General features: G+C 42.5%; 1 protein-coding gene across 16 annotated transcripts in view; it reads right to left on the bottom strand.

Moving 5' to 3' along the window:
- LOC120948723 (casein kinase I) overlaps positions 1–16,146 on the bottom strand; it is a 79,525-nt gene that overhangs the window by 47,250 nt on the left and 16,129 nt on the right. The window contains exons 1-2 of one of the 16 annotated variants that reach the window (XM_049605883.1): positions 8,764–10,433; positions 6,735–6,941 (exon numbers count right to left, since the gene is read on the bottom strand). The exons of the other annotated variants lie outside the window; for them this stretch is intronic. Coding sequence (XP_049461840.1) covers positions 6,735–6,784 — 50 coding nt within the window. The 5' untranslated portion in view covers positions 6,785–6,941; positions 8,764–10,433. Of the gene's footprint in view, positions 1–6,734; positions 6,942–8,763; positions 10,434–16,146 lie in introns of those variants that run through there. 16 annotated transcript variants of the gene reach the window in all.

Below are 16,146 nucleotides of genomic sequence, written 5' to 3'. Positions count from 1 at the left end.
ATACGCTCTGCAATAATACCATATGTCAGTATTGTAACAATTCTTGAGTTTCTGAAAGTACTATTGACGTTACCTTTGACTGTAACAACAAATTTCACACCATAAAACTAAAACTTAGTAAATTGATTTATCCTATATGAAATAGCATTTAAAGCTACGGCAATTATCGCCATCGTGATAAAATGTGTAGCTAGTAGTTTCAAAGCTGTGCTAATAACAAACATGAACCACATTACCATTGAATATTTAATCTTACCGTTTTTATAGTTCCACTACAATGTACGGATACAAATAACTAAATATATTCTGTGCAACTTTTTTAACTTATATACGGCAAAAAGTGCAGATTATGCATTTAAATTATTATAATAAAGAATTTGTTTCGCAAAATACATTAACACAGGGCAGCCGAAAAGAATACTACCGGCTAGTCGAAAAAAATCCTAAACGAGAGAAATCTTAAAGGGAGCATGAGCATTCCATCACAACACGCCCTGCGCGCCTGGTGCGATAATTAGTTTTATTCGGTTTAACCTCACGCGCTATGCTATACACGTCGGATGGAATCTCGGGTGAACGGTTCTCGCTGCTCCCTTGAGGTTGGTCGATGCCCGGGACTTAATTACTGTCACGCAATAAAAGGCACACTACCAACCCACCAACCACTGCGCTCATACGTCCTCTTTCTTCTTATACTAAACTAGATGCACGCATACACCACCGCAAAACACATAAAGGAAGGTGAAGAAAGAAAAACAAGGGCCAAAACCTATACGAAAGTGTACCAACTTTTCGACGACCCCATGCCGGAACGATTGAACCAATCAACCATCCGACAACGCCACCACCAGCCGTGAGCATGTCTATTGCAAGTTGACTGCCCTCAGCGTATCGGACATGGATGGTCAGAAGGCCATTCGGTTTGAAGGATAGGTACTCCTCTAGGTTCACTTCCAGGAGAGACGGCGCGAAAAACTCGACACATCGCCGGAACAGGATACATGATGATGACCGATAAGCGACAACACACACACACACAAAGCACGGAAACAAACCTTCCGCCAACACATCCCTGCGCTCACATCAGAATATTATCGCCAACCATCAGCTCCTCCAGCCGGTTCATAAGTCTACAACAAGAATTATAGGCACATGGGGTTAGGTGGTACACTTCTGTTATGGCTCGCACACAGCAGCACATCCTTTTTCACACAGCGGTGGACAGACGGTCGTTCGCAACAGAAGCGACCATTTAGGATACCAAATTTTCCATCAGATCTAATCGAAAGAATTGAGTTCAATCGATCGGGGTCACCGTCGCTCACTCCATATATTTTACTGTTCGGTCTACTACTTCAAAAGAAATGGTATGCTGCTTCCGCTGTTTCGGGGTCACTTCCGAATTACTACACACCTGCAGGGGCGCACACGAGAGTCATGTGACTCACGGGATTTTCTCCAAATTGATTCGCTGTTGTTTATCTTGATCGATTTTTTTTTACCTCCAGCTCTTCCATCAACCCACTCTTGAGGAGGGTCATAGTAGCTGGTAACTAGTTTTCCTTACCGCCTGTGTGTTACATTATGTACGGGAAAGGTACACATGGTGAGAAGCATATAACCAAAACCAAATGAGATTGTTTGGTTCAATAGCTTAAACTCCATCGAGCTCCGCTCAGTCGATTGACCAGGGAGTAAATACAAGAGAATTGGAACGCAAAAAGGCAATTCAGTGGTTAGTTTAATAGCCAAAACTCGATGACCCTATTTTATGCTACATTTGTCCGTTTCGACATGGGACGATAGTAATTTATCGAGTGCGTAAATTGGGTGTCCCTGTCGGCCCAAAAGGGAAAAATAACAACAAGACAACGTGTTCGTGACCGAAGGGATTTTAACCACAAAGACATCAGCACGCGCACGGACACAAAAGTGGGACAAACCAACTTCGAAAAATTTCACGAAATGCCACACGTACTCGGGAAAAAGTTTTCCATTGCTTCGTTCGGGTTTCCAAGCGTCAAACTTTTAAGTCGGTCAAATGTCAGCGCACATCGAGCCGCGTCGAGGCATTGATATCCTTTATTCCTAGTGCTGTTATTTTTTTCTAGTATGAAGTATTATGAAGTATTGTTATATTTAAAATTATATAATTGAAATTATTAACTACTTAACTTAAATTGAATGATTTTGAACACGCATTTTCAGACATTATATGGAATTTTGTAAATAAAGCAATTGCCTTAGGCCCGGGTCTATGAAAATGTTGCGGGAACATTTGTTGCCAAATCGTATGGAGGAACTGTCAAACTCATGTTGCGGGAACATTTTTGTTGCAAGTGAAACAATGTTTATTTCATGTTTCACGTTTATTTTTTGCTGGAACATTTTCGGATTTGTTTGCTCACCGAAACAAATAAAAAAATTAACTAATTTTAAAATGTTTTTGTGAGCAAATTTGTGCACAGATTTGAAATAAATAGGAAAATCCATACATGTTGCCATTGAACAAATGTTGCCGCAACAAGTTCATAGACCCAGGCCTTGAAGACAAAGATAGGTGTATTAAAGTTAAAAATTGATGCCTTAAAAAGCCAAAATTTTGTCGGTAACGACTGTAAGGTGATGTGTATGATTATTTGATTTAACAATGGAGCCTTAACCTCCGTATCATCTCATTTCAACTACTTCAATTAGTGTTCAATTATCCTATGTCAGACCATTTAAGCTGCTATTGAAATAGTTGAAATGTGTAATACAGCTTTTGAAGTGTTATGTTAAAAAAGCTTTAGAGGGTTGGCAGAACATTTCTATTAATTTTCGTTAAGAGAAGAATTACTTGTATGATGAAACATTTATGTGACCAAGTACAAGGTGACAAGGTTTACGAAACGCCAATTGAACAATATTTACCAAATATAAAGCCGCATATTAGTGTCCGCTTCCGAAGGTACAGGTGGTGTGCAACGAAAACGCTACTTTAGGTCCTCTTTCGCCTTTACGTCACACTAATGCACACTAACCCAGTTGGTGCAAGCTACCCGTTGGTGCAAACTATTGCATTGTGTCACTTTTCATTTGGTGCTGGTGCAAAGTCGAACAAAAGGTGCCGAGAAGACGAATCAGTAACTGCATGCATTGCAACATAAACAAAAACACTCACTTAAACTGCTCAGTCCATCATGCGTACGTGTGAAAAGCACTGTTTTGATCTAAATATGACTTGTGAACCCAAAAGCACTACACTAAAAGGTATGGAAAACACATTAGTGTGCATCATAAGACATCATTTCACGATCTGCCGGCGATGAGTGACGATCCGAGATTTCTGTGATCGGTGATTCGCTATGAATGACTTCAATTGCTAATCTGAGCCATGCTGAGAAGGTGAACCCCGCCTTTTCTGTTCGCATTATTTTGGCGAGTTTGGTGTACAATATCCCAACAGTATGAATGAAAAATGCAATCGAAGTTTAAATCTTTCAAGGTTAAGCTAACACACATCAGAGGGTGGTGCTGTGGAACAGAAACACAGCCGCACTGAGAGTCAATCGAAAAACGCGATGTCAAAATAGGAAACGTTCATTTTCACACGCTAGAAACAAAAAAGGGCACATTAAAAACCAGAAAACAAAAGCTTTACTTGCGTTTGTCCTGGTGAAGTGGTAGGGCAGGAAAGCAACCAAGTAGGGAGTTTCGATTACACTTGAGGGTGTGCTCGTGTTTTTTTTTCTTAACGCACCGTTGAATTGAACAAAAACAATTCAAGCCTTCAATCTCGTGATAAAGCTCGTAAAAGCTCCTTGCCTTTGGAAAGAGAACTGCGCAGACGTGTGTGTAGTAGAGTTTTGTGTGTTTTAGTTGCCATCGTTGCCCAAGTGAAAAAGATCCATACAATTTGGACTACGCGGAAAAACAACCCCCCCCCTCCCCCTTCACGCAACAAACTGCAGTACTGCGCGCGCAGCTTTGCTCATTGCACTGCAACGCATGCAACAACAGCAGCTACTACATCTACTTCAGTAGCAGCAGCACCACCACAGTTGTTGTGACTCACTGCTCTCGTTTTCCATTTTCGTAACACACATTAACACACCGCATTCGGGCAGACGTTCGGAGATGCACATGTAATGCACACCTTGGCCTACAATATCAACCAACAACAATGATATCTTGAAAGCACGATCTTGTAAACTATATGTATGCCAAAATTGAACGGTACGGAACTTTTGTCACTTTTGCGGTACGTCAAGAATTTACTACTAGTGAATTATGCAACTTATGCAAATCTGTGTGATATTTGACAACAACACTTCAAACGGCAACTACTAGTAACAAACAAAACACAAAACAAAACAAACTCGCAAATGTTTCAGAATGACCAGCACGCACAGATATCAGGCACAAATTATTAGTAAATTTACCGCAAACCAAGCAAACAGAAGTAGTTAGTTCTAACGCCCGCTGCTGCTGCTCTGTCGACTATACCATTTCGACTCCTTCCTACTGATAAGCCAGCACCATCCACCAGCCACACGGGCACTGATCAGAGTGACACATATGGAAAATGTCAACCCAATATTACCGTCGTCGGGCCACACTAAAACGACGTCTTTCGCTAAGACCCATCGATTCCACAGCACCACCGTCGGTGTGTATTCCCAATGGGTATGTGATGCATTTCCCCTCACACTGCTACAAGTACCATCCATTTCTTTCCCCATCCTGCCCCGGTGAGCACGTGCTTCCGAGCCTCAACGTGACCTTAACTGGCGTGTATAATAAAACCATATTACACACTCTTCTTCCCTTCTACCACGCGGAGAAATGATTTACTTCAACGCTCCGGAATGTGCATCGACCACACCACCACCAATACCCGATCCTGAGACAGGTGAGTCTCGTGTCAGTAACACTCTACCCCCAAGTTGTTCAGTGCGTGTGCACGAGAAATACAGTGATGGTGGTAGAGAGCTAGAGAGAGAAAGCAACCGTGAGGCGAAGAGAGTTGAGTTACATTTAAATCAGTTTTGGACCCGCAAATGTTTTTGATCCGCCTGTCACCTTTATCGGGTGTCCTCCTGCTGTTGCTGTTCGCCTAGCAAGAATGACGGGGGGCACACGCACGTGTCTAAATGGGACCGAGCGCTCATCCTTCCGAAAGGTGCGGTCACGTGTAGCCTCGTTACTGTCAACACACAGCCATTTAATTAAATCATCATCAAGGCTCTTTCGCACAAGCGCATTTTAATTTAATGAAGGATTCTTAGCATTTTGGATTTAGTGCTTTTGTTTACCACGTGCGCAGTGTCCGAATGTCCACACTTTGGATAATTATTTACATACCGCCCTTTGGAGGTGTTCTGTGTTACTTTCTACTCAAACAATATTTTACTCAATTTTGAACAACTGACTTTTTGTTGCACGAGACATCACACCCTATTTCTGCAATATCACACACTGCAACTATCATTCAACCTCCCTGTCCACGTTTTCGTTCGAAACGTATTGGACCGTTGGGTTCAAAAATTTAAACCCTACCATATCGTGCCAACCATTATGGCCGAACCAATTTTGCCGCCAGTTGCCCGCTGCTTATAGGAATAGAGGAGAAAACGTACATCTGGTGTGCAAATGTGCATCATCTCTCGCTCTGCATGACCATATGGGACGCTGCGCTGCGTTGTTGTGCTTCACTTTACGGGTTTCGCTTTGGAGGATGTGTTTTGCCGTTCTCCGATAATCGTATTTCCTTCCCCGAATGGGTTCGATGGGTAACACACGACGCCATTCGTACAAAAGTCACATGCTTTGGAGTCCCGTTACCGCGGCATGGAATGCATTTTTAGAGCCCTTTCTACACAACTTCCAGTACGCACGATTGTCTTTTTACCAATTCAATGAAAAATAGGAAACAATCGAAGCAAAGACAAAATATTTCACGAATGATGAAGTTATTCGAAAATTAATTACACGCTCGCACCTCAGCCATCCACACCAAAGCGTAGTTTGTTTATCGTGTATATGTGTGTTGGTTTTTACTTAACAACTTCAGAGTAGTTGAAACATTTATAAGTCATGGCCATATTAAAGTGCAAACATATCAACGTTGTGCAATGAAACAAAGGTTACCTACCATCCCGAATGCGAATGGCGCGTTTCTAATAAACTCATTCATTGTTTACAGTCAATTCGCGGTAAACGTGCTAACTTGCCGTTTCTTATCGGTCATTCTAGTCACGCAGTTTGCCATAAACAGCTAATGGGGTGCCGGACTCAACAACACACAAACACGTGCAACTCCATATAAGCGCACACAAATAGACATAAGACGTTTTTCACTTACCCTTTTTCAGGATGCCAAGTGCAAAAAAAGGGTTTACATTAAAGTTGCAACTAAAATCGAACTGAATATGTGCTCCAAAATAGACCACCAGCAGAAAAAAGAAGCAAACTTGTGCACAGTTAAGGCCCATTTATCAAAAAAAGTGCTTGTTAGGTTGCGATAAAAAAACATAAAGCTCGCCATGTAAAACCGATTAGTGCGAAAGCGTGCATTATTCATTTTCATTGTCAATTGACCGAACCGGGGTGTTGCTGCCGTGTTTGTGCGCGTTACGTGAAAAAGCGTCGTTTGGTAATAATGCAGAATCGTTCGGCAAGTGCCGAACAAATTATCCACCACCGTGTAAGTAGAGATTGATTGCAACAGCACTCCAAAATCCATTTCGTACCTGCAGTGAGTGATCTTTTTGGGACGAAAGTTCAGCGGAATGCATAACATTGGTGCCTCGGTGGTGTGTGGCTCAGATTTTGGACAATTTGCCAACTCACTTTTCAGTCTAATAAGGATTGGTGGTTGCTGTTTTCTCTCTATCTCTCTCTCTCTGCTACAATACTGTTGCTAATACCGTTGCGCTCACATACACCTTCCGCTACAGCTTAAATATACCATAGGCCATTCGTTTAGGACCGAAATAAACAATGACATTGTTTTATTTTCTTAAAAAAACGACTGATATAAAATAATTATTATTGCTAGAACTATTACAAAAGGAAATGAAAATCAATGTTCTGTGCAATCTAAAACTTATATGGATCATAACATTCAAAAATGCCTAACATCGTCTTCGAGATGATGAAAGCAAAGACACGCAGTGGTATATTCCATATTGTTGATTCCTCTCACCAATATCATGTAGTAGAGAAGTCAATGGTAATGTGTAATGATTAAAGAAACAAAACAAAACAAGAAACTCTATTCACTGATGAACATCAATCTATCTGCCAAGCGGTACACATTGCGCATCGTATCAGCATTGCGCTTCGTCACTGTTTCTCTATACTCATTCTTTTTTCTTCCACAGTCGAGTTACTCATCTTCAACTTGGTCCATTCCACTCAGACATCTTTCATTTTCCTATTCTACAACTTGTTTTGCTTTTAGTGATCATGTGCCATTAAACAGTTTCACTCTCGCCACACACTTATCACTAAACAACGTACAAAATGTCAGAACGCTGAGGCGAGAGGGCACACGCGACGGAAACGTTTTTGCTGTACAACACAGCCGCTGCTAATCGTACAGTTTTGATCGCGACAGACTGAACATTAAACATTTAAAGGACATTTTATCTGTGTTGCTGCTGTTCGACATTCTGTTCGCACAGCAATAAAGGGAAGCAGAACACACAGCAGTGGAGTATTTCGGAGTACGACGACGTCGAACCAACCAATTTCTTAAGGTGCTGCTCGATCGGGAGAGAGCACAACCTGCCATCGTTTTGTAAGCGTTATCACACAGTCCCTCCTTTCAAGAAACTGTGATTGATTGCAAGCAGGGGCTAGAAATGCAAACGATAGCAGTACTGAAAGCTATCAGTAGAGTGTAGAGCTCCACCGCAACGACCATCGACATGTATTTTCGCAGCGTGCTAATTAATTGTGGAGCAGCACTAGCGCGATTCGATTCAACCCACTCAACATTATTGCTACCCGGCGGATCGATCGATAACAATCCGCGTGACCATGAACACACACGCACACATAAACACAAATACAAACTGAGAATATTATTGAAGTGGGCGAATAAATAGTAAAACGCCAGCGCTACTAGAACTTGCTGATCAAAGATGGACGGTTGGATTTGTTATGGGCACATTTCATGGTATCGGATCGGAGAACCAAGTACTGCACAACAACACTATCACATTGCAGTAGAGATGATGTTAAACTAACGAAAACTGTTTTAGACAGGCAGACAAACACATCGAACATTAAAACACACACACACACACAAGCCATGCTTCCGTGCAAACTTTCCAATATGCTGCACTGTCACTGGAAGAAGTTTGGTTCCTCCCCTTGATCAGACACTGACACAAAACGTTGCCAAACCAAACTACATCTTTTGATCATAGTACGGTCGGATCTCACGGCAACTATACGGTACACATCAGAACACACCATCTGATCACCAGACGGTCACACTTCGCTCACTATCTCACTATTGCGCACCAAGAGCTGTGTAAACAGCGGTTACTGAAACATCCGTGCGGATCTTATGTATTCTCCCTCGTTCGGCTTCACACACCCCAATCCAACTCGCAGCAGCAATGATCTCTGTTGACACGGCACGCGTTAAAAATAAACTATTTTTTCACATACACAGACATGCACCATCATCCTTGACATTGCTCCTTCTCTAAATAAAAAAAATCAACACACATCCGCTGGGAGGCAAAATAGTGAACTGCACAAAACCTGCTGGAACACCGAAAGGCTCTCCTTTTTTCCCGAATCGCTACGCCACCAAGACGGCCGGCTACACCACTCTACTACTGCGGCCCACTTTCTACAACGTTCGACGAATGTCAACGATCGACTGAGCGGCAAACCGCACAACGAAGCCAAAGCACAACCCACACTGTTGGGGGGGACCGGCGCGACTAAGGGTAGCGTTTTGCCGACACAAATCGGACAGAACCAGCGAGCGAGCGCAACAGCGAAAACCCGCGCGCGCTCTCGCTTCGCAAGGAAGAGCGACGAGCGAGCAGCAAGCAGCAGTACGAATTATGTGTGTCCAGGGCGCGTGAGTCCAGCGTCGGCGTACGGTGTAGGGTCCGAACCACTGTGCCCCACCTTGCTGCGCTCGGGGATTTAGAAACACACCCATATACTAGGCAGCTCAGGCGCATTCCCGTACACACCACCCGTCGGGAGGAGCGCACCAACCCGCCAGGCTGCCCAACCCAAGCGATTCTTGCGTTCACCCAGCGCCCTCTTCATGCGGCTTCTTGCCGGACAGCTGGACTGGAGAACTACTAACTTCTCAATTACACCCGCTCCACCCGGGCGGTTCGCTGTGGTCAAGCAGCAGCAGCAAGCAAACTCAACGGAAAACGAAACGAGAGAACACACACCAAACTCAATATAATCCCTACGGCGAGACCGCGCCACATACAATCGTCCCGAGGAATTCCTATGTTTACTCTTGGTATATGTATGTATGGGTCTGTGTGTGTGTGTATGAGAGTCTCAGAGAGTCACAATCGTCTAATCTAATTTCCATTCGATGATGGATGAATCCCGGCCCCGCCGTCGGTTGCTCTGCTAGCTCTTTCTCTCTCTCACACACTCTATTGCCAATGCTGCGCGCTCATCGCTATCAGTGGCAAGAGAAAAATGGAATTATTTTAATCTAACTTGCAACTCTAACCCCTCAAGCGTCATTTGCCTTCCCTATCATCCTCTTCCCTTCTTCACACTGCGAATACTGACAGCAACGATGTTCAAGTGAATCATGGACACCACCCAATACCCCTCTTCTTCCTCCCCGCTGTCCCGAAACTCCCCCCGAGAACGCCTAAAGAAGCAGTTGGTGGTTTGTTTCCGCAGTTGACGAGGAGAGCGCAGCACACTAATGAATAAAAATCACCATCGATTGCGTTTGGCTGTGTGGGGCCGTGTGTTGCGGCAAAGGTACGTCATTCTCTATCACACTTTGACGGTTCGATGACGAGAGCATGGCAAATATAGAAAATGTAAGCGCGAGTAGTTGCAAAACATAAGCGTGTTGTTATTATCAGCAGCGCAGTTGTTTGTGCTGTTGCAGAGATTGCATTGTGTGGCGGCTTATCATTGGCAAATGCACCTTCTTTCCTCTATTCAAAACCGAGCGCGTAGAGTGTGTGTGTCTGCAAACTTGCGTCAATCAGAGAAGTACGAGGACGGAGATAGTTCATACAACCACCAATAGGGCAGGCGCTGAAACACGTGGCTCATGTAAATATTATAACCTTTCCAACACGTGGGATGGTGTTGGTTCTGTTGTCTTTCTCTGTTTTCACGCGGTTTCATACTAACATTATTAAGCGACTGCAACTGCAGTACAGTGCCAAACGTCATGTTTGACCAACACACCAAGGATAGTGTATTGAATTTTTATCTCAAAAAGTCTTTAAGGCTCTCAGTTATTCGGATTCGTTCTTCTAAACAAATCAAGCATTCAAAAAATACATTTGAAAATCATCCTCTATGAAACAATCTTAGGAACCATGATTTATTTATCAATTAATCGATCAATCAATTAATTAATTAATTAGAGAATAGTCTGTTTCCCATACAAAACGATCAGTGCATGTAGACTATTTAAAAAATTAAGCAAATTTTCATCTCTTTACCTTTTTAAGGGATTTGGGTGGTTGCCCACAGGCTATAGCAACACTTTAATATAAAAATAATCCTTAGCATCGTACGAGACACCCTTCAATATATAACCAAAACAAAAACAGGAAAAAAACCACCATCACAGAACAGCCTTCATGACGAAACCAAAAATATCTATCTCCGTGGCAGGTGTTCGTTCAGTTCCACAAAAGCTTTCTTCCCAACTAATCTACGACTAATGTTCGTGAGGCACGCGATTTCGGCGTCTTTTAAATGCGTTACTGCTTTTCGAAATGTGACATCAAATCATCGGTCGAGATAACATGGTCAAGTATATCGCCTTGCCACAACAGTTTGATTGACTGATGCCGTGGAAGCTATTTTGGTGTAAAAGCAAATAAAAAATCAATAATACCTTCGAACGGTAGTAGTTTGGCACTTTAATTTTTCAAAAGAAGCCCTACTTCAATCATTAGAAAACAAAACATCCTTATTTCTTCACCATCGATAATAGTGTATACATTTTAATTCAATTAAGGATAGCTACTCGTCCAAAAAAGAGTAAAGGAGTCACTCGACACAATTGGCTTTTTATAGCTACAGCACGGACGACGATAACAAAGATGTACAAGATTAAGATTTATTGCACCTTTTTATCGCTCTTGCAAATAAAAAAAAGGACGACATACAAATTGAACAGAGTTCGCAAAAGAAAATTGCGCGTTGCCGCAGCCCGTCTGCCCACCACGCTATTTAACTTTCCTGGGGTGAAGAAAGGTTACATACGATCGCTTGGTCGGAAAAAAGGAAAAGTAAAACTTATCAAAGAAAAAAGGGATAGAAAAAAATCATTCAACCTTTTCACACGACGACGTGATTGCAATTTAGTGCGAGATGCAATAACGATATCGGGAAGTCATGCACCCGCGCGACTTCCAGGGACGACAGCTACCATCCCCTGAGCACCGGCAGCACAAGGACATCTCTGCTGCTCCACTCGGTTGTTCGCCATCTAGCTTTTCCATTTATTTTTGCTTCCCTCTCGGGAATGTTTTCCCTCTTAGCCCCGCCGTTGGTCGATGATTTTCCTACTAGTTTAGTCCACTTTTGTTGGCATCGATTGGAGAAGAGCGCCAGTTTGCTACACTATTTTATAGAACTTTTTTTGTTTTGGTTTCGTTTCACTCCCCTTTCCGACTTAATTTGTGTACGTGACGTACGGGGACAAACGTGGCAAAAACAAATCTGGAACATAAATTTGATTAAATTTTCCGAACGCTCAGCCCCACTCTCCCCTCAGCGACCAATCGCTGCTTACGCTTACCACCAATCAGGAAGAGGTCACATACATAATACAAAGAATGGATCGATGGCAGAGAGAGTTCATATACGAAACATTGCAAAATACACATGCAACTGCCAACGAATTGTTCCTTCCAATCGCGAACGCAACGCGTCAATGAAACAGTAAAAAAATCGATTGCTAAATTTACAGCGTTTTTCCTACTTTCCCTCTCCCTCTCTCTCTCTCATTATTATCTGCTTGTAAGGAGCGCAGAAGATATTTAGATATTTAATCATGGATGCATATAGATAACCCCCAAACGGAAGAATATATGCAAAATGCATAAAAAGGCTAAAAAAAACAACAACCCCATACGTCTGCCATCTTGGATCTTTCCGGGAATGGTAAAATGCAATTTCAATCCACTACAAATTGTCACGAGCAACAATAACGCATGAACATACTTCGTTGCACAATGATTGTAAATAAAGCAAGCAAGAAAGCTCTTCGTAAAAAAGGAAACATTGACAATACAAATTACAAAAATTGTACTTATTGTATGCATGAATATCAGCAATTATTCCGTGTGAATTATCATGTTCAAACTTTAGCCTATCAAAAGATCAAACAAAAAGAACTATTTGCCTAAGATAAAAATGCTTGATTCAAGTTTACATTGGGGCCGTCCATTGCATGAAATAATGAAGGAAAGCATTGGAACATTAAAAAAAAAAAACACTCACAAGCTAAAGCATGTCAGTAGTAAGTGTATTAACGTTAATGTTCAACCAGCAAACAACTGTATTGATTACGATTTTATACATTCCATGCACCGCGATTTGGTGAGTTAGTGGCACATGGCGTCGAATGCGTGTACCACCAGTGTGGAAGAGTCACGTGAGAGCATGATCATATCTGTTAAACCGAACTAACAAACGATTCTAGCGTGAATATCTTACTGCTTACGGCAGAACGACCAGGTCAGCCGGTGTAAATATGACGTCTCTAACGGTTAGATAAAAACTGTACAGAAAATTGTTTTTTTGCATCCAGATTGCTCAACAGACATCGACGCTTTGACGAACTCACCTGTAAAAGAAGAAAAATAAAAACAAGTGTTAAAACCATTCCAATTTATCGGTACATGGAGATTAAAAAGCAAGAGAAAGGGATATTATTATTATTTATTTATTTATTTATTTATTTATTTATTTATTTATTTATTTATTTATTTATTTATTTATTTAAGATTCTTAAACCCAGCTTATCGCTGAACCATCGTATCCCACATTACAGCGAAAAAAGGGACTCTGAACAAGGTCAAATAACACACACTTCTTGTAAGTGCTCATGTCTTTTACCATCCGACCCGTATCCTCAGTTTGGCCTATGTCCATATGATAGAGTTAAAGAAATAACTTCTAATTGTGCTACTTTTAAAGGCACCACATGAACCAAGGTAGACAAATAAGAAAACCCCCTTTCGGCCCTTATCATGTCGCAAAATGTCCACTATGAACCACTATCAACGTATATCAGCAGCACCAGTGTATCCCCCCAGTCTAGTTGTTACCGTAGAGAGGTCGAATGGTGGAGAGATAATTGTGGCAAAGAACAATTGGTACAGCACAACAGAGAAATGAAAAAAAAACTTTATACACACCGACAACAAACAATAGATAACGACATGCAAGGGAAGCACCCGGCCGGTTGCCGTCACGATAAAATGAAAAGTGCCAGTGTCGTGTTAAGACGCGCCAACGGGCGGTAATGAAGCGATAATGGTAATGGACTAAACACGGAGCACATCATTACATCACACGCCGGAAAGAGCAGGATAGGACAGGACCGGGGCATGTACAGAAGGCGCGAAGAAAGACATCACAAATGCCTGAGCCTTACGGTGTGTGCCCACCAATATTGACCACCATTTGTAAAAGTTCTTCGTGTTGAAAAAAAAAATCGAATGTTTCATTCAACAACAGTGCATTTTAATATTAACACTAAACGCTGTATGCTTTAAAAATATGAAGAAAAACAAACATTAACACTTTTTCATTCAACGAAAATCATGCCCCTACAGGCACGCACAACACACCCACCCGCGTAAAGCTGTGAGCGGTCAGTTATCTGAAATGTATTAAAAAAAAGCTTCCTGGAGCTTAGTAACGACACACTTACGGGATTTCAGCGGTATCCGCTGTGGACATTAGTCAAAGGCATCTGTGAATCTGTACCCACACACGTTCGTAGAATTATTTAATTGCGCCCGTAAAGCAAACACTTTGCTACACACGGGGGTGAAGTGGTTTGTACACAGATAACCGATTGACATAATGCAATGCATAAACAGGGGCAGCCTTATTCAGCGGCACAAACAGATAGGAAGTCTCGGTAGCCTTGCGATTATGGCGTTAACTCTTTCCTGTATATTTGTTACGGACGCACTGCACTGGTTGCATATTCTTGGTTTCTCTGTCTTACATTGATAAGATATGTTCGAATAGGTTTGTCGCAGCAAGTGATAGATTTTCAATGGCTTTTCTGTAGCTGGGATTTGGGATAAACCGATAAGTGCAAAATAAGGGAGAAATGCAGCAAACAGGGAACAGAACCGAACAACAGCTGATAAGCCGATAGATGTGTTGCACACACGATTAGTGGCTGTTTTATCTGCTAATCGTTTTCCACTGGCATTGGCAATGGCACTCCCATTGTTACAGGGTTTTTCAGGAGTTCTCATAGCTGTGGGACATTTTATTGACTCTTTCTGACGTGAAATGAATATAATGTAATGGGAATTGGACTCTATAGCACACTTGTTGGACAATTCCAATAAGAATTTCCAAGGAGCCTATCCAAAAAGGGTATCATAAAGTCTAATTTCCATCATTTGAAGTTCACCTCCTATCAGAAAGAGTCAAGGAAGTATACAGACATATTGCAATTATTTTTGTTAAAAGAAAAACTCAAAACTTTTACCTAGAAAAGGTTTGGGGAAAGGGTAGATAAAAAAAATACATGCTTGTTACATCACAACCTTCACCACACATATTACGCTGATAGTGTATGGATAAGCGTGCCAACCCATGCAGATTTATCCACATTCTCCACAACCCCTCCAACCCTTCTATTACGAGACGCAGACAAGGGTGCGCGCGCGCGCGTACATTAACGTCCGTCTGCCGACTAATGAAAGTGATAATTTTGCATAACACAGGCAGTGGCGGAACATGACACACGAGACAAGACAAAAAATAGTACCTACCACCCATTTCACAATCGGTTTATCGGTGGGAAAAAATCCAGCCGGGACAATTGGGCGAACCGTTTTTCTTTTCCTTTTCACACACATACACATTCAGCAACAATTCATAAAACACAACCTATCTAACGGGTGGTGGCTTTTAATGTAAGCGTCACCCACCCCCTACCCCGGACGGTTAGTGGTTGGAAGAAGTGCATCCGAGCTTTTCAAAACACGATTTTGCAACTACTTCCTCCGGCAGTGTGTGTGTGTCTGTGGATGAATAAGGGCAGTAATTTACGCTTCCATCCGCCAAAGAGTGGGATAATTGCGTTTCGTGTTACATTGTCGCTGTCTGGGGAATTGTCATCGACGGCTCCCGCCGCCGCTTCCTACAGACTACTCAAAGGATTCACAATTAAGTCGGCACTTTCGGTATTCACGCTCGCCTATTGGTGACTGAATGACGATGATGGATTTCGCGAACGCAGGTGAGCAGCTCGCTGGTGTGTGTGTGTGTCATACAGAAATGGTGTCGCGAAAGAGGGAAGCAATTAAAATTTACCACACAGTACACGCACGCGGAATCGACCAGCGGACCAAAGACGACCGGGGCACACCGGTACTGCGCTGGCGTTTGATGTTGTGCGCGACTGGCTAGGAAGGGGGCGCTAAAACACATTCCCATCTTCCCATCACGCAACGTACCAAGAGCATCCAGTGCGCCCAGAGCAATTGGGCCACACAAACAAGTCCAACAAGGTTAGATTCATGGCTGGTACTGTAAGGTAGACGAGGTCGGTGAAAGAGAACCGGATTTTGCACGTTTGAATTCCACGGACAATTCAAACGAAGCTTCCTCCTTCGGCTCAAGATTATGGGGAGAAGAGAAAATGGTGTCTTAAGGTGGCAGTAAACACGCAGTCAAGAATGAAGATTGTCCTGC

This window comes from Anopheles coluzzii, chromosome 2 (assembly GCF_943734685.1).
Source record: "Anopheles coluzzii chromosome 2, AcolN3, whole genome shotgun sequence".
NCBI classification, from domain to species: Eukaryota; Metazoa; Arthropoda; class Insecta; order Diptera; family Culicidae; genus Anopheles; species Anopheles coluzzii.
This window is presented reverse-complemented; position numbering and strand designations above follow the sequence as displayed.